Below are 19049 nucleotides of genomic sequence, written 5' to 3'. Positions count from 1 at the left end.
TTTATTTATCAGGTCTTAAATAGATTGCTTTATGATTAATGTTGGAGATTAAATCATTTTTTTAAATTTATTTAGTATAATTACTTACTTCACTCTCCATTTACCTCCTTATTTGTTTCAATCGACGTGAACAAATTTGACTTTCGAAGTAGATAAGTAGACAATGGAAAGAAGATCTGCGATTTATTGTAAATTGAGGTAAATTGTAATGCAATGGTTGAAAAATATGAATTAGAGTTGTTTCCTGTCTTTCAATGGAAATAGTGATCTCATCTTTCGATTAATGAATCAATAGGCTTTCAATGCAAGTGCGGTTATTGCGACGGGTGCCAGCTCCTGCTTTTCGTTCAAATTTTGAGGCCGGGGTTTCATGTATTTAAAGCCACTGATTCTCTTCGAAGAGGATATTCTTTTTCATTGCCCAGAATTTCGTTGATGAATTGGTCCAGCAATTTCAACACCATTTGCTTCATCATTTAGGGCATCCAGGGGGGAAGGAAAATCGATTTTAGAAACTTATAGCAGTAGTCATCAGGAGCGCATGTCGCTGGTGAAAAATTTTTTTTTGTTCTGATCCGTCTGACTGCCTATGCACTTCACCATACCTTGCACTCAATATGGCCCGTAGGAAGTGTCATGTTTTGCTAGGATTTGAAGATGAAAAGATCACGGAGAAAAATAAGTGCCTCGTCGACTTCACATCTAGTAAAATCGGAGGAAAACCGGTGAGTAATAGTGATACTGTCATTGATTTATGATTGACCTCAATACCTACGCGAAAACCCTGCCGGAGTGGGCCATAAATGTCAGCTGCAGGATCGTCGTGGGGGTAACAATGGTTCCCTTCCTTTAAGTCGTAATATTCTATCATTTTTCTGATATTTTTGTGTAATTCTGGAAGTAAGGAAATGATTTCATATTGTGCGTAGCAACCATGGTAGATTGCCATCCTAAATTGAGCGTAAAATAATTTATTGATTGGTTATAATTTTTTTTAGGACTGGCCTTTAAAAGGGGCGCCGGACGTTTATTGCCGTGTATGTGGTCTCTACCTTCCCCTTGTTCTTCAAATTTATGCACCATTGGAGAATTCGCCTTACCACAGGACGTTGTATCTCTTTGGATGTGTTAACCCTAAGTGTTGGAATCGGAGCGAAAGGTATGGTTTTCCCAGAGGTTTTCCCGGGGCTTATTTCTGTGGGAGCTTGTATCAAACAAAAAAATATCAATTACAAAAATTATGCTAACCAGCCCATTCATAATAAATGTCGTCAACTTGTTTTTATGATATTTTATTCAATCTTCCGTTAACTATTGATAACCCTATAGATGTCTAAAGTGGTTTCTTAGTGTTTATTCTGTGTGCGTGATATTTATTGGTGGCTGTGGTACTATTTTTATTCGTTGTAAGTGAACTTATTATGATTAGGAAATGATTTCAACAATGATGAAAAAGATGAGGGTAGGTAACTGGGACGTAGTGTAATATTTAGTTGTGGTCAGAGGAAAATGCTGATCATTTTAAGAAGTCTATTGTGAGAAAAGGAGGACTACTAATCGTTTATAAAATCAGTAACATTTTTACTACTGTTACCTTCAGGTAAAAATGACAGCAGTTCAGGTTATGGCTACGGTTGGTGATTCTGAGGAGTGGTAAATGACCATCAATTCCATGGTACTAGTTGGTAGCTGCTGACAAGTTTAAGATTTCTTGATGCTTATGTGCTGTGGACTTCTTAAAGCCTAACTGATTGCTCCTAACAAGGGTGGGTGGTTTTCCATCTGGAATTTAGTGGGATAGCGTTGGGGATTTTGGATTGGAAAGCATGTTACAGATTACTATTAGTAGGATGAGTGCATTTTTTTTATGGAAATTTACCTGTAATTCTTCAGGAATGGACTTCTCTCACCTATTATACTGTGGTCGTTCATGTGCCATGCTCTGTTCTTACTGCTCTTGTTGTTACCCATCTACAGTATGGCACTTATACAGTTGAAAGTTTCCCCAGTTAATACATACATGCAGTCCAAATGGTGGAAGGTGTCACTTTGAAAAGCAGAAGGGTCAAGTGAGAGGTAGGGGAAAGGTTGGTCGGTGAGAAAGGAATGCACCCAGGCCCAGATATGAATGAAAAGCTTCTTCCAAGAAAATATATGCAGCATGCTTGAGAAATGTGCTTAAAGGAATAGTAATTTAGGTTTATCTGTTGAGTCGCATTCCAGTAACAATTTTGTTTGACTGAGGTTTGGGCTCTGAAAGGCATTGATTTGTGGAGTGACATGTGCCATCACCAGATTTCCCTCCCACTTTTTTTGTCATTGGACGACTCTTGAGTTACTCGACTGTATACTTGGATGAAAAGCCTGACTCACAAGATCATTTTTCCATCCCTTTTACTCCAGTCATATCTAAATTATATCATTAGAAAAAGATCATTTGATGTGATAATTTTGTAGTATGGCTCCAACAGTTTTTGTGGCACCTTCTATTTTTCTATCATTCTATACAACCCTTTTTCTACCCCTGAAAACATCATCACTACATCAATGGGCAAACTTGAGAAAAATTTCTGGACCATTCTTCCCTGAAGGCCGCTATGCTCGGTGGATGATCATGTGATCATTCACTGGATCATGCAAGCAAAATGGAACCTGTTCTAATTTTCACTGAATGATCATGCCCATGATGGTTCATTCGAGAATTTTTCCAGTATCCACGGTGAATGATTTAATTCGCATGATCGTTTGCTGTGTATAGCAGCCTTTAGATACGTATAAAACCTTAATCACATTCATTTTATTCCATCCCTAAGATTGATGGCTGTAGTGATAGCTTTACAGGGACCAGAAAAGTAATCACTCAACCCATCATTTTCTTAATTACTGTCATCAAATGTCATTCTATTAATACTCAAATGTGGTGTTACAATCACTTTTAACGGCTCTGGGTTCTGTTTGGTGGAAACATGGTACTGGTGATAGAAAAAGGGTTGGGATTCCCATCCCTGGAGCCGTGGCAGAATGATTACATGAAGCAGTTACTATACTGCTATCATCTACATCTACATAATACCCCGCGAGCCGCCTAAAAGGCGTGTGGCAGGGGGTGTTAGGACACCAGCCGTTTACAACTATAAAAAAAAGAAGTGCTCTAACGAGGTTGGTACTAGCGTTTATTAAAGTCCTTTATGGTTCGGGGGAAAAACGATTTCCCATATCTATCTGTTCGGCAAAACATCTCTCTTAATTTATCGCTTCTATCGGACCTGGAGATATAGTGTGGCTCTAATAATATGTTCTCTGTGTCTCTCTTAAAGATATCCATTCTCAATTGTTCAAGCAATCTAAGCCTAGCACGCAGCCTCCGAGTCTCCAACGGCTCCCAGCCTAATTCGCTTAACATCTGGGTAACACTGTCTGTACGCCCGTAGCAGTTTTTGACGAAACGCGCAGCCTTACTTTGTATTTTATTCAGTTCGCGGAAAGGAGCAATCACTGTACCAATCGCTTTAAAGGGAGGGAAAAGGTAATAGTGTGATTCAGGGTTAACATTTCTCTTGAAACAGTAAATTTGGTTTCACTAGTGGTTGCCTGCGTCGCCCTAGTGACTGTGTCAGGAATCTCCATCATTTCCCAGCCTCTCTTGTTTCTACCCCTCGGAGGCATTGGTAGGCTCATTATCGTGGTGGCACCTCCTTCTTTGTTCATTTCTGTCCTCCCCCCTCCTGGATGCCTGGGAATAAAAGTCTTAAATTTATTAGCCTGGCTCCAGGAATGTATGAGGGCTGTTTTTTTTAAGTAAGGGCCATTTTGCCGTACACTGTAGCAGTTCGCACGCCGTCTGTAACGAGTCGTGTGCGTGCCGCCTCCCGGCATTCCTTGCGAGCAACCACATGTCAGTTGCAGTTCTTGTGGATCTTTAAAATGCTTAAGATTATTGAATCCCCCGTCGTATGTGAGATTCGGTCAGTTATACGACTTTTGACTTCAAGAAACATGTCGGCTGCATTCACCCTTAGCTTTGTGAAATGTATGCTGCTAATGCAATGAGCGAAGGTAAACTGGAGAAATGGGTCGGAGAATCCAAAGATGGCCGCAAAAATGTTCACGATGACGATGTTGATCGCTCAGGATGGCCATTTTTGATCAAAGACGTTGTCGCGCTACAAAATCAAGGCAACCGTGTTCTGGGACAGGTGCTGTGCTTTGCTAGTGGACTTCATGATACGAGGAATGACGATCAACTCAGAAGCCTACTGTGTAATCCTGGCCAGGCTCCGAAGCACCATTCAGAGCAAAAGATGCGGAATCTCGCGTGAACACCTGGTTGTCAGGGCAGGGGGCAAAAATAAATAGTGGTTTCAAAACTTAGTTTTAAGGTATGATAAGTGCCTAAGCAAACAAGGTAACTATAAGGAAATATAAAGAAAAATATGAAAATTCTAGAAATAAAAGAATTTTGAAAAAAATAATTTTGGTCTATTTTATATTAAAAAACGGCCCTTACTTAAAAAAACAACCCTCGTATTCCAGCGGGCCTACCCTATGTTTTCATTACCATTGGGCAACTGTGCACCCTACTTTCCTTGCATGTGGCTTTTGTTAGTTCAGCCTGCTTGTATCGAAGAATTAACATTGAATGATATCAATTTACTCAAAATTTCCTTAGGGATATCATTAGCAGATTCAAGCTGCTGAGCTAGAGAGCAAGGAAATAGACCGAATAGCAGATTCAAGGGTTTGCAGTTTGTAGTTTTTTGATAATTGAATTACGAGTGAGCATGAAACCTCACATGACTAAAAGAAAGTCCTAAGTTACACCCTATGAGAAATTTTAATATCTCAATCTTTTTTGATGTTACTAATTTGTAAATGCAGTGAATCTGTCCAATATCCTTGTGTTGGCTTTTGCAGTGTGGTGATGATTCAGCAGAGTGGGATATGCACCACATGTGTCCATCTTTGTAGAATTAGACAAATATGGACACATGCATTGCATATCCTGTAAAACTCTCAGCTGAATCAGTTTGATAACAAGAGTAATTCTCTGAAATAACATTAATATTTGTGGTTAAAAATTTTGCATCCACAGAAATAAACAGGCTTTAATTTGATGTACAGCATTTTTAAAGTCATTCAAGCAGTTTTAAAAGAGATTAGTGTTTAAGTGCTGGTGACAGAATTTTGCAACAGATAGTAATACATTCTTGAGCACTGCCATTCTTTAAATAGTAATTCTGTATTTTTTTTATATAGTTGGGTTTGCTTGAGGAGTCAAGTTCTGGATGAAACATCTCGGAACACCGTCCTTCCTCTTCCACCATTGACTGGAGATGAGTGGTGTGATAGATCTGCTCAATGGGGTGATGATTCTGAAGATGATGATGATGGACAACAGTGAGTTAATTGGAATGGAATTTGACTTATGTTTGGTCTTATTCCTATAGGCTATGAGATGCATCTGGTTGAAGATAAAAGAATTACCCATTGCTGATATAGAAGAGATTTTTAAAATGTCTTGCAAGTTCATGTATGTGAAGCATTACCCTGATACAATTTTCGTAGCCAGAAATTTAGAATATTATTTGAAATGTCTGTTGGTATTTATAAGTTCAACCCTGGTCTAGTTAAAGTGATTGTTCAACAAGAGTGATTAAATATTTGAGAATTGGTTTTAGCCCTGTTTCTCCTTGATAACCTTAGTTAATAGTTTCCTCTGTTGTTCTGGCTGAATCCTGCATCAAGGTTCAAATTTTTGTCCTCCAATTATGTTTCAATACGTTCCTTCTCTAGGTGTTCTCAATACTCTCCGGCCTGTGTGATAATGCTCATCTCTTCAGAGTGGATTTTGTGATACAATGTTCCTCCTTTCCATGATTTACCCTCCTGTGCCAGTTTAAGATGTAAAGTTCTTATACTATCTTTCATGGGCCTCAGTACATTCCAGATGCCTTGAGGCCATTTTCTTCTTTAACTCTCTGTTTGTGGTATCATATTTTGGGTGGCAAAAGAAATTTTGAATCTTTTCTGTATGCTTTCGAATTTTTCCAAAATTGTGGATTTATATGGCAGTCAGGCTTTTGTTGTGGGTTAATCTTTTTCCTCCACTCCATATTCTATTGTCTTTTATTGTCTATAGTCTGTTTATTGGATTTGGTGCTTATTTTAGATATTTGTTGGAAAGTCCTCAGGAGGCAATACATATATTTCTTGGGTCAGACTTACCTCATTATATAATACATTAGGAGATATATGCCGGATCTTATTGAATCCAATTAAATCTTGACCGCAAGATACAACTGTTGTCGTTAGTCACTGAGCTCTTTGCTCTACTTCGCATGGGATATTTATAGCAATTTCCTTGTCAGGTTAACGACAAATGCATGACTAGGCCATAAAAAATATACTTGAATTAAACTGTAGGTTGCTTTTATTATGCATGAATATAGTTGAAACTTCCATTTGTGAACTTCTACTTTAGGAAGCGACACAATTTAATGAACTACTTTCTAGGTCTTGATTGTTCATGCACAGAAAAGTTTGTAAAAGAACCTCCTATTTTCGAAACCTCAATTTAATGTACTCGAAAAGTATGTGGCAATTCTTTTAGGGTGATCTTATTGCCGTTTTCTGTAGCAACTGACCCCCTTTTCCACAACCCCTTTTGTTATGCCTCACATCTTTCATCAATGAATGGGACATCTTGTGCCAATCAGTGGCAAAATTTATTTGTCTGCTGCATTAGAATTGCATTGAAAAAAGATTGAAGCTTGTTTGAAACGGAAGAGTTGTGATGACTAGAGTGATGACATAGGGAGAGAAAATGTTGCAATGGAGAGTGGGATAATAGCTGGTGTATTCATTCAGGGGGTCCATTATAGATATGTAGTCCCATGGTCAGTGAATTTAATGTTAGGTTGTCATTACTGTGACAACCTGATATTGTATTAACTGTATGTGAGTCACCTTCATCCTCATTGGCTTTGTTGGTGCGAGGATAGATTGTTAGAAATTCAATCATAAGTGTACACAGTGTTGACCTTTTGTGTACAGCATAAACTACAACTTCACTGTGGTATTTTGTTCTATTTATACTCAAATACTAGTCATTTTTTAAGGTAATCACATTCCTACTAGATAGCCCGTGCAACCCTCAACAAACGAAAACATCCTCCACTTTATTTACCTACCGTTAAGGCCTGTTTACATGGTACATTAGCCCATATGAGTTAATGTCTAAATGTCAGAGCACGTGAATGAACACGAAAATGCGCCGTGTAACCACCCAACTTGTGCGAATGCATTAATAGAAAATAGATGCTGTTCTAATTTGGTTCAGCATTCGTACATGTGCCGTTCTAGTCCACAAAAGTCATTCATGCAAACAGACATTAATTGGTATGTGTTATTATATCGTGTAAACAGGCTTTTATACATAGTCTGGAAAATTTTCAGAACTTACCAAACTCAGACTTTGTAAATTAGATGTTCTGTTGTATGCTACAGTTAAAAGACGATATAAGAGTTGGGCGATTTAATTAGTTAGGCCACGTCTAGGCTTCATGAAATGCAACTTTTAATCTTAATTTCATTATTTTCAAGGAGAATGGACGGTGATGAGGAGAATGGAAATATCATAATGGGAATGGGTCGTCAAATTCAGGCAGAGATTCCAGAAAAGGAAGCCATTGAAGAGGATGAAGATGACGATGAAGATGATATTGAGGAAGAGGAGGAGGTGATGGATATGGGAGGGCTGGAGATGGGGGTGCACAATCTATCGGTGGACGACCCAAATGCCAACTCGAATGCCCGTGGAGGTGTTGGCGTCGAGGGGATTGGGGCCGTGGGGCAGCTGCGCTCTCCAGTGGCGACTGCGGAGATTGAGGTGGGGGATGAAGGGGAAGTGGTGTGCATTGACACACCAAAAACTGCACAAATGGACATTCTGGCCCTCTTTGCCGGAGCATCAGAGTCAAGAAGTCAGAGGGAGCGTTGCGAAAATGATGATGATGAGTATGAGGTATGTGTCTATGTTAAGTAAAGCCCCTTTCACTAAAACTTAACATGGTGCAACTTATATCTTGAATGATGTGAGGCACGATGTGGTGGAAGTTCTTATATTAGTAAAATTGGTCATTGCAATATTTCCACTGACAAGGAGACGTCGCCAAAGTGATGTTCAGGATCTGGATGCGGATGTTATTTTCTAAAACTATATAGGTAAGGTAGAAAAAGTGTCTCGGCTTTCTTCCCCATAGGCCCGGGTTCGAGACATGTATAGACTTCGCGCAGGATGACTTCCCTTGAGTAATCGCCGTGGTAAAGCACAATTCGGAGTTTCGTTTAAAATCCATAAATTGATATTAAATTTACAAAATCGCGAAGTAACTAAATAAAACGAATTAGGATAAAATGTAACGGTGATTTCAAAAATTAGAAGAGAGAAAAACACGTCCGTATTTAAGAGGTAGCGATTACTCAAGGGATGTCACGCTGCGCGAAATCTTTACAAGCGAATATCTCTCGAACCTGGGCCTATGTGGAAGAAAGCCATGACACTTTTTCTACCTTACCTATATAGTTTCAGTTAACAACATCTGCATGTAGATCCCAAACATCACTTTGGCGATGTCTCCTTGTGAGTTTTATTTTGACTATGCATTTCGTTTTGACAAACAACACTTAATAATGTTGTTTGTAGCTACAAAATGTGTACAGGCATCCCCCGAGTTACGTAAGAGATGCGTTCCGGCAGACTGTGCATAAGTCGAAATTTACGTTAGTCGAACATTCTGCGTTACTGCTTCAGAGATTTCGATCGGCGCGGTGAAATTCTCAGCAGAGAAATGCGTGGTAAATTCTCGGTGAAGTTTCATTCAATTCACTGCGATATTCATTAATTATACCGCGTATTCTTACGTTATTAGATACAAAATCGATAAACATTAATATAGTCTGAGAGTTGCATCTCGAGCATTGCCAATCAAAATGCGTAATATTATTCCCAGAGTTGACCGATCGCATGGATTCGGGAAATTACGGTATGTCAACGCTACATTACTAAACTGAATACTTAAATTGATTCATTATGTTACACTGCGATCTAAGGGCCCAAAGAAAGCATTGCCTACCTACCTATAGTCATTATATCATCTGCCTTTAATATATTACGTTGATCGATGAATCTGGTGGTTTCACTGTCACAGTTAATACACGTAGGAGGAGAGTCTAGGATTACGGGAAAATAACACACAAAAAAATACCAGTTAATTACTATATTCTTACATACATTCACACGCATATACCCTCAATCTTTCACGCACGGAAACATACTTTCATTCTCTCATATCTCAATAAAATAACATGAAAATATCATCATTTGAATATTTACTTCGTAGGAAACATCGAAGAGTATTTCCAATGCACGAAGCTAATTAAAAGTGAGCTTTTATTCAGCCAACTCCGTCATTAACGTGCAACAAAGTTAGTGGGGAAAAGCTTTCAATGACGCAATATTCATTTACAGTTGCACACAATATGAGAGAACGAGAAAATGCAGCTTAATAAAATCTTCCGCCAGAAACATGTAAACAATTACGCAATTAATATCGTGTGTCAACTTTTTCTTAACTTTTTCGCGGCGTTCATTGCCAGCACTCAAAATTTCAATGCCGTTACGTGGGTACTAAACAATTCTTTTCCGCAATAAAGATTTCTGCTTGAACTTCATTTTCTTTTAATTCCACTGATGGAAATGTCCAAACTTAAGGATACAATTCTTAAATAGTTGAAAGCCGGAGTTCGGGTGTGTATGCTGTGTAACAAGCTGTACGGTATGGGAGTGAGCGCAACCACTTACATCGCTAGAACTGCAAATTTTCACGTTTATTGCTGACTTGGGATTTATAAGCGATTTTTCTGCAGAAATTAATGAAAATTCCTTCGAGGAATGATAAGTATGCGTCACTTTGTTATTTTTAGCACATATAAAAATCGATAGCTATTCGATATTTTTTCTACCATAGGTTGTACGAGTGAATATCTACTTCTTCGCGCTCGCATTCGAAAATTAACGTAATCATTTGAAATACGGTTATCACTTACGTAAGTACGGATTTACGTAAGTCGAGACATACGTAACTCGGGGGATGCCTGTAGTGTCAAAATAAATCGAGTGGAAATATTTCAATCATCAGTTTTACTAATATGGTGCAACTTGATTTAATACCACCTATAGCTGGAAGATTCCACCAATCACTGCTCAGACCACATATCAATCGTGAAATCGTTTTTGAAAGACTCTCCTCACTTTACTTTACTTATGAAAGACGTAACTATTTCCTTGCTTCTTGGATAATGTTTTGAAAAACTTATGCTAATTCAAGTGACTCTATTCAAAGTTGTTGTGAACAAGAAGACTTCCCACATTTCTACTCCATAGTTTTATCAAGTCAGCCCAGTGCCACCCCCACATAGATCCAAGGGGTCTTTACAAAGAATGCAACGGGCCGATCTATTGGCTGGGTGTATTTCAATAAATATTGAAATAAAATATTATACCCAAGTTGTATAGCACAGATGACGACATAGTTGAGCATTTTTATTGATAACCTGAGTAGGTATAAAAAGTTGAAATATTAAAATAGCTGCAATATATTCACATTGAAAATTTTTATTGAAATTGTTTGTCCAAATCCCTGGCATCCATTTTCCAAAAATCCTTGGCATTCTGTATTCTTGCATGTACCGGTTAAAAGGGGGCAGTACTAAAAGGGTTAAGTTGTGAGCAAGACTTAATTGTTGTGCTCAGTTAGACCAGGAAAAATGGCAGCTTGTGGGCATCAGATCCTTGGATTTTTTACTCAAGGATTTGACTGTCAATGTGCTTTTCATTATTTCTTTCATCGTCATAAGGTTCCACTACCACAGTGTCACAAAAAAAAAGACTGGGGGATTCAGCCATGCTGTCTACAGAAAGCTTATGCGCACGGACCACTACCTAAATGCAGCATCTCACCATCATCCCAGTCAGAAGGCCTTACTAGCGGCTACATTGATAAACAGAGCATATAATATCTCCGATGATAACTCCCTCTCCACGTAGATAAAGCACCTCACGACGGCACTGCAGAAAAATGGTTATCGGAGAGAATTTGGCCTTAGAAGGACCACGAAGGAAGAGGAAAAGCGATGCAAGGCCCCCATAGGAAACCACACCACAGTGATGACAATGGAGAGGTAGAAGTAAGCTATACATCACCATCCCTTTCATTGCTGGAACGTCAGAAAGGATTGCTAGAATATTTTTTTTTAAAACATGACGTGGTCACCAGATATAATTGTGTGATCAAGGTATGGGACTTCCTCCCCGGACCCATGGACATCATTCCGCAAGAACTATATGAGGAGGCAAGGGGCCTTGCTCCTGTGAAAAATCCTATGTTGGAGAAACTTGCCATTCCAGGAATGTTAGGATAATGGAACACCAAAGGGCGACCAAGACTCAACAAACAGTTCCAACTCTCTGCCATTGCCAAACATGCATGGTTGGAACCTGGCCACGACATCCAATTTGAAGAAAAGAAACTTTTAGTTAAGGAGTGCCGATACTTCTCTAGACAAATCAGGGAAGCAATAGAAATTCAAAAAACACCATTGAATTTCAATAGATAAGATGGATACTTCCTTCACAGCGCCTGGAAAAGTCATCAAAGAGAGATCCAATCAGAGAGAAGCTCCCAGTCAGACAGCCTATGACAGAGAAGCTCCCAGTCAGACAGCCTATGACAGAGAAGCTCCCATCCAACTACGGTATATAAGCGAGGCACAAACCAACAGCTGACACCTTCGACCTGAAAATGCTGGCAGGATAGCCAGTGAAACTGTTCATCAGATCAGACCATCGTCATAGAAACCTGCATTCTTGTAAAAAAAAGATGGATATTCACAGACAATGATTTCATCGCTAGTTGAGGCAATGAGTCAGTTGGTTTCAATATCAACCACAGATATTATGATACATATTTATATTTTTACATTGGTGGCATATTTGTTTCAAATTGTGCACGTGCACCATGACTCATGAGGCCAGGACTCTGGTGGCTTTCTCGTCATATAAAATGGTGATGTTGAGACAAATATTTTTCACTGGCAATGTATCTACTGTTTATATGATCCAACTTTTTAAGCATTTGGTTGTAAATTAAAAGTTACTGGCAATTTTCCAGAAAGACATAAATTTTTCCTATTAATCTCATTCATCATGTTTCTACCATTCTATTTTTTTCATCTTCTGGTGCTATTAATGGATAGTTTGATTAATCTTTATTATCATTTTCCTGGCTTTTACATGAAATTGACTTCATTAAATGTTTTATAATAGCTGATGATAATTACTCTTTTAAATGCCCTTTGTGTTTAGGATGAGGAAGAAGTATCTGAACGGAGGCAGAGTCGGGTACAACCCTGTGACTTTGAGGCGTATTTCTTGAATGTATGGCCAGAAGATAATGGGGAAGCTAGCTGTTGGTCTCGAAGAGGGGATGAAGAGTTGGGCCGAGGTTATGGTGGCTGGAATCCTCTTGCAATGCAGGGTGGTGCAGAGGGATTAGGTGACGAAGAAGACCATATTCGGCAGCTACTACTAGAATACAGGCAAAACAGTGGTGAAGACTTGCCTCCGGCATGCGCTGGAAGAATTCAGAAGGTAACTATCTGGAAGGATAAAGTAGCTAGTCAATGATGTTTGAGTTATCTAAGAGTCAGTCAAGAGTCAGAGTAAGTTAAAGAATCTTGTAAAAACTAGTATTTGCATATTTCAAGAAAGAAACTGGGTATGACAATTCTTCCTATCTTTATTTTATTACCAAAGTACATTCTCTTGTTTGTGGTTAAACAGAGTTACAATTCATTTTATGGCATATATTTCCTTTCATAGAGGAAAACTGGAAATTACATGACCCTTAATGAATGAATGAATTTATTACTTCAACTTAAATGTACACTTTTTTTTTAACATCACAAAAGAAAGAGGAGCTTTAGGTAGCTTCAATGGTTAAAAAAACAGCGTTGAAGCTACCATCCTTAAAAAAATAAATTCAAGGCGGGCCAGAAAACAAAAGAAAGTATTTATAATTTTCTGAAAATTATCCGTATGAAACCTATATACTACAATAACTTACAGTATAAAAAAACAAATAAAGTTATGGACAAAATAAAATAAATTTCTTTTTTCACCTTTCACAACAAATATTAAAAAATAATATATAATAATATGTATGTATTCACAAACACATCTAAAAGAACATTTATATTATCATGGGATACCAATCAATCTTTAACATTTTTACGAAAATTATTTATACTATTTAGCTCTTTAATCGAACATAGTAATTTATTAAAAATCTAAGGTCCCAAATAAAGAAACAATCTTTTAAATATAGAAAGATTAGGCTTAGGAACTAGAAAACTAATATTCCTACATAAGTCATAACCATGCTCGGTTCCGATATTGTTGGAAAACTACCACTTTGCAAAAAAAAACTTTAAAGTTTTATAAACAAACATGTACCTTTATGGCAATAACTTAAGACTAACAAATAGGGGGTAAGAAGGCTCAAAACGATTTTTATTGGCAATTATTCAAAATCGAATTTATGTCGAATAAAATAAAGCTTCGATACATAATATTATAAGACTCTTACTAAATCATTTATATGGTGATACCATTTTAAGTATTTATCAAATGTTACTCCTAAATATTTTATGCTGCTGACCACCTTAGTTATTAGACAACTACAGTTCTGCTTTACGCAGTCTACATTATGAAGTTGATAGTCTGAGGCGTTACTTTATGGAAGTTGCTCATGATGAATGAAAAATTTTACTTTGTTTTTCCACATATACTTTATTATACATTATGGTATTATAATTTAAGATTGATTGCATTGCAGTTGTTAGGATCAAAAAACATAAATTTGTTTTTTTTCACAGTGTTCAAGCCCATTATAATGAAACCATTTACGTATGAAGTACAAGTCCTTTTGAACGTCATTTGCAATGCTTATTTGGTCGTAACCACTGTAACTTAAGGCGACATCGTCAGCAAAAGCTGTTGAAAGACCATTAAATTTAAAATTACACAAATCATTTATATATATAAGGAATAATATTGGTCCTAGTACAGAACCCTGTGGTACACCAGTGTCCACTACTTTAATTTCACTATACTTTAGGCCCACTCTAACACACTGAGTACGGTCAGACAAATAGGATTTAAACCAATTTGATGTTACACCTCCGGTATCAGCATCATTCATCTTTTGTAATAAAATGCCATGGTCCAGCGTCATGAAATACATGGAGAAAAATATCCTGTAACAAGCTTCTATAATATCAAAACTTCCCCATAATGAAGTCCACATATTGGCTCCAGTTAGGAAATGACCTTAAGTGCAGTCTTTCACTTAGAAATAATCATAAAATTTGTTTATTGTAATTATACTTCAAAATTGTACATTATTATAAAAGTTTCTCTTTATTGTGACTTATAGTCTTGCTATCATACGTGTGATCAGTTCATCTTAGGCTGTGCAGCTTATCATAAGCAGGAATGCCAGTATGGCCCATGATGCCTTCTCTTTCTCCATCTTTCAGTCTATCATGGATATAAAATCTAGGGATGGTCGGATCGGATACATCAGATGCAAATATACACAGAAATTGCCCTTCATCAGATACTTCGGATCCAAATTCGCTGAAGGCATCGAATCTGGATCAGAAATTTTAAATTTACACTTCAGTGAATGCAGCTTCCCATAAGAGGGAGTGGAAAGAGTTCCGATCCTCTCTTCGTATGCATGTTGCACTGCGATGCTTGTCCTACTCATGGACCATTTTGTTTAAAAGCTCTCATAGGGATTATGCAACAGAATTTCAGCAGTGGAAAATTTTAAGTCAAAATACGACACCAGAGGATAATAACTGCATCAAAAGTGACTACGTTGCACATTAAAAGAAACACCCTCGGCCGTCCATTAGCCCATGCCTCTGATATTTTTTTCCTTTCCGAGACAACACTGTCCATAAATCATTATCTTCAAAGGAAAATATCAAGTTACACAAGATGCAACGCACATACGTCGCGAGAAATGAATTGACGAGAAATAGGCTTCGTTAGGCTTAAGTCATTGACTTTAGCCTTGCAGATGTATAATTTGCCAATGGTGAAATAAATTTATTATTATTATTATTGTGAGAAGTAAATGTACCTTAAGGGTAAATCCATGAACTAATCTATTAGGTGATAGGTCAACAAAATTAATTGTCACAATTAGTCTATAAGAGCTTTAGAGAAAAAAGCATTTGGCTTAGTTTCTTGTCATATGTGATGCAAGGAATCTATTTGTTTTTTTTTCAGCGAAAGTAATGTAATAGGTTTAGCCTTAATGAAAATTGACCTCCTGGAAGCAGTACTTTGCATTGTGAAAGACAGGAGTTAATTGAACAAGATGACTAGTTTAAGCCAATATTCTGAATGTGACTTTTAGTAATTGTTAATAACATTATAGTCTGAATATTTATGGTAGTAGTTACTATCGTGAAGTATCATTTTAGCCCAAGATTTTTTCCAATCCGATTCCATTTAATGTGTATCCACCAGGCATTGATGGGATGCTGCTGGGGGGAGCAGCCTAACATGGGAGCATCTGCTGTGGGAATGAAGGGTGGAGGGGCCATGGATGAAGGGTCAACCGGAGAAAAGTATGAGCGAGGTTTGCCAGCTCATGGTGATCGTATGTTCCATCATTTTCTCCTCAAAATCAAGAAAAATCCTGGGCAATTGGTGAGGTAGGTTCAAAGACAATGTGTGAAAGTTTTTTAGTGTGCTAGGAATAAGATGTCTGGATCAGCTTTTATCACAGTATCCAAAATAGTAATGGCTTTTATATAATTCTAGCTGACCCAGCAAACTTTGTTTTGCCATATAAATTTTTTTCTAGTGAACATTTTGGAAATGAAATAAAAAATAACTAACTTATTGCAAGTGTGTGGGGAAGTGGAATTCCATAAATTTGCCCAAGAGGCAGTCATAGAATGACGTGGTTTTGTTAGCATCCGGCACAAATATGCTTTCTTGCCATCTGCAGCAGTTGGAAAGCATTGGAATTCTTTGTGCATGAAAATTTTTAATTTTGTATTTGAACTTGAACATTATGATATTTTGCTATATTATGCCATTTTCCTTGAACATTAACACACATGATTCCTAGACTGAAAACATCCATCCAATAAATATGATTCTCTTGTGTCAATGTTACACTTTAAACTGCTAGCACAGTAGGATGCTGAAAATGATTTAACATTTCCGTTTCATTTGTTTATATCAAATCTGCATGTTTTTCATAGATACTGCCGGGATGCTGGGTCGCCATTACTGCTATATCCTTTGTGTGGCAATCCTCAGTCTACAAAATGCTTGCACTGTCGAGGTGAGGCTGTTTTTGAGCTCCAAGTTCTTCCGTCGTTGATCCCTAAACTGAGGCCCACAAGAGGTTTGGGTGAGGATTGTCCAAAGCCCGAATTTGGCACTGTACTTGTGTTTGCATGTGCCAAGAGTTGCTGGGGAACCGGTGGAGACCAATGGAGAGAGGAAAGGGTGATAGTGCAAGCAGAGCTGGGTCCGTGATTTTCTTCCCTTCCATCCAGCAGCTTTAAGGAGAAAGGTGATTTTTGGGGCAATAGTTTGCCTCTTATAAAAGATTTGCTGCACCTTGAGAGCTGTCACTTAGAGAAAGTTAAAAATTCATGATTTTTTTTTGTTTTAAGAAACTAGTGCCATAAACGTTTGTCAGGGGATTGAGAGTGTAAGTGAATAGAGTAACTGTACACCTGGTGAATGATTTATGTATATCTGTTTGAGTCATAAAGAGATACCTTAGAGATTTGGCATGTTTGGGGTATGGTAATAAGTGATATATTGCAGCAAATTGATAGTTTACTATAAATGACCCTGCAGTGATAAGCTAATACTAAAGATCTCTCATAGATATGTATGTATTCTTAATTTGTTTTTATGTTGTATTCAGTGACGTTGGACTACTGATTTAATTTGATTTTATTACTGACTGAAGCTGGAATTATTTTTATGAAGAGTACCAGCAAGTTTTTACTAGGCAGAACATATATTATATCTTTGATCATTCCTTCGATCTATGAACAGCATGAAATTTTCTCTTGTAATAAGATGACATCAGAGTAGGCTCAAGAATGATATCTATGTTCATTCAATTCAATGAAACTTTCAAATGCACTGTTAATTTTTGACTTTTGTCAGGAAAAATTTTGGAATGCAGTTTCCAAAGTTTAATATTATTGTGACTGTCATTTTGTTCTGATATGTTGCAATTTAACTTAGGGAGATGTGATGTACTCTTGCGCATACTTTCTCATTTGTGTATCAGGTACTTTATTGTCTGTTAAGTTGTTTAAAACTGGTTTCTATGCATGGTCTCATCATGGTAGCCATAGTCTCTGGTCCTTTCTAGCTCTCAATTTTTTTCATTGTAGGTTTGGTAATTGCAATCTAGTCTCATTATACTTTCAATTTAATTAAAAACTCTCTCTAATTCAAATCCTAGATCAAGTATGCAATCTTGTGCTGTTTATGATTACAACAGATGACAGGCTAATACTGAAGTAAAGGCTTTGGAGTTTAGTGACTTATCTCTATTTCTGGAGGAGGTGCTTTATGTCTTAAAAAGATATTGAATTTCTCTGAACCTAGCCCCCACTTTTTATCCATAATATTCAGAAGAAGAGTAATTAGTGGACTATAGTTGAGTTTAAGTGGCAGAAGTTAGTATGACAACCGAAGGATGTTGCATGACTATAGGATCCTTTAGTACCTGTATTTTTTGCTATTAAATTCTAACCTTGTGTAACCATTTGGGCAAGAAAAATATCAACATTGTGTGTGCAGCACCCTATCATTTGCCTCCTAGATTTGATCCATAGAGTCTATGATCCATGTCATGATACTTAACTCACTAAACCACTGGAACAATTTTGCTCTTTGTTTCACTTTGTGATATATCGGCTGCTTTCTCAGAGATCCCGATGAGAGTAAACTCCATTCTTAGAGGGACGCGGGCAAAGCATACTGTAGAAAATATGAGGAAGAAATCTTAGTTGGGGTCTTGTAAGCATTGTTCCATCACAAAGTGTATGATCGAATTTCTCTGTTAGAAGGGGTATGTAGTTTGATAACACCCAGGTAAATGAAATCATTGAGGAGACCAAATTTTGGAAAAACGATGTCTTCAAGTAGTTCCTGAACTGGCCTCATTCAGATGTTAATGAGCTTTGCATTAATTTTTTGCCACCACCGTACACCTTTCTGGAATGGTGAGAGTAAATCTATGCGATCGAACTGTAAGAAAACCTAACGTGTTGAGTGCATAAGGTTATGATATTGGCTTATTACTCGTTAATGTTTTCGAAATACCAAGCTTCTTAAGTTTGGAGGAGGACTATATTCAGAGAAATATGGTACTAATAAGAATCTTCTTATATGAGGCTAGTAAAATTTTCATTTTTAAACTTTGCTTCATATTCACGCAAAGAAAGAGTGGATGTTAAGGAACCTGCTGTTTGATTGCTCCTCTGAAATGCAGCTATTGCTATCCATAATACTGATGTTTCTCATCATTTGAACTGCAAAGTCAAGCTAGTTACTATACCGAATAAGAATGATGATTTTAAGTTACAACCAAAAAATTGCATTTTATTCTGAGAGGATGAATAGGGTGGTTTCCTATTATTTTTTTATTGCCTAAATCGAAAGATTATAACTCCTGGAGTACGTATTTCACGCTTTTAGATTTTTAAATGACGGTATCTATTTTTTGCGATTAAATGAAAAGTGAAAATTTTCTAGCGTGCGAAAACGCGACGCGGAAGTATGAATGTCGGGAAATCTCTCCGTGTGGCGTATTTCTGGTTCCCGCTGCCGCTTGTGAGGTAACCTTGAGGCGAGTTGAGCGCTG

At 37.5% G+C, this 19049-nt stretch overlaps 1 protein-coding gene across 1 annotated transcript; it reads left to right on the top strand.

The window, feature by feature from the left end:
• Positions 1 to 79: 79 nt before the first annotated feature.
• Positions 80 to 18807, top strand: LOC124164173. Its single transcript, XM_046541374.1, has 7 exons — positions 80 to 725; positions 999 to 1159; positions 5257 to 5397; positions 7603 to 8023; positions 12425 to 12709; positions 15665 to 15852; positions 16411 to 18807. The coding sequence occupies exons 1-7, from the start codon at positions 618 to 620 to the stop codon at positions 16688 to 16690; spliced, it is 1584 nt and encodes a 527-aa protein (XP_046397330.1). The 5' UTR covers positions 80 to 617; the 3' UTR covers positions 16691 to 18807.
• The last annotated feature ends 242 nt before the right edge of the window (positions 18808 to 19049 follow it).

Source organism: Ischnura elegans, chromosome 8, assembly GCF_921293095.1.
Source record: "Ischnura elegans chromosome 8, ioIscEleg1.1, whole genome shotgun sequence".
NCBI classification, from domain to species: Eukaryota; Metazoa; Arthropoda; class Insecta; order Odonata; family Coenagrionidae; genus Ischnura; species Ischnura elegans.
This window is presented reverse-complemented; position numbering and strand designations above follow the sequence as displayed.

Bases quoted from the DNA above. Each gene is read 5' to 3' on its own strand.
- LOC124164173 (XM_046541374.1), top strand. From the start codon at position 618: ATGGCCCGTAGGAAGTGTCATGTTTTGCTAGGATTTGAAGATGAAAAG. The intron at 1,160-5,256 runs GTATGGTTTTCC...TTTTTTATATAG, and splicing joins TGTTGGAATCGGAGCGAAAG to TTGGGTTTGCTTGAGGAGTC. The intron at 8,024-12,424 runs GTATGTGTCTAT...CTTTGTGTTTAG, and splicing joins ATGATGATGATGAGTATGAG to GATGAGGAAGAAGTATCTGA.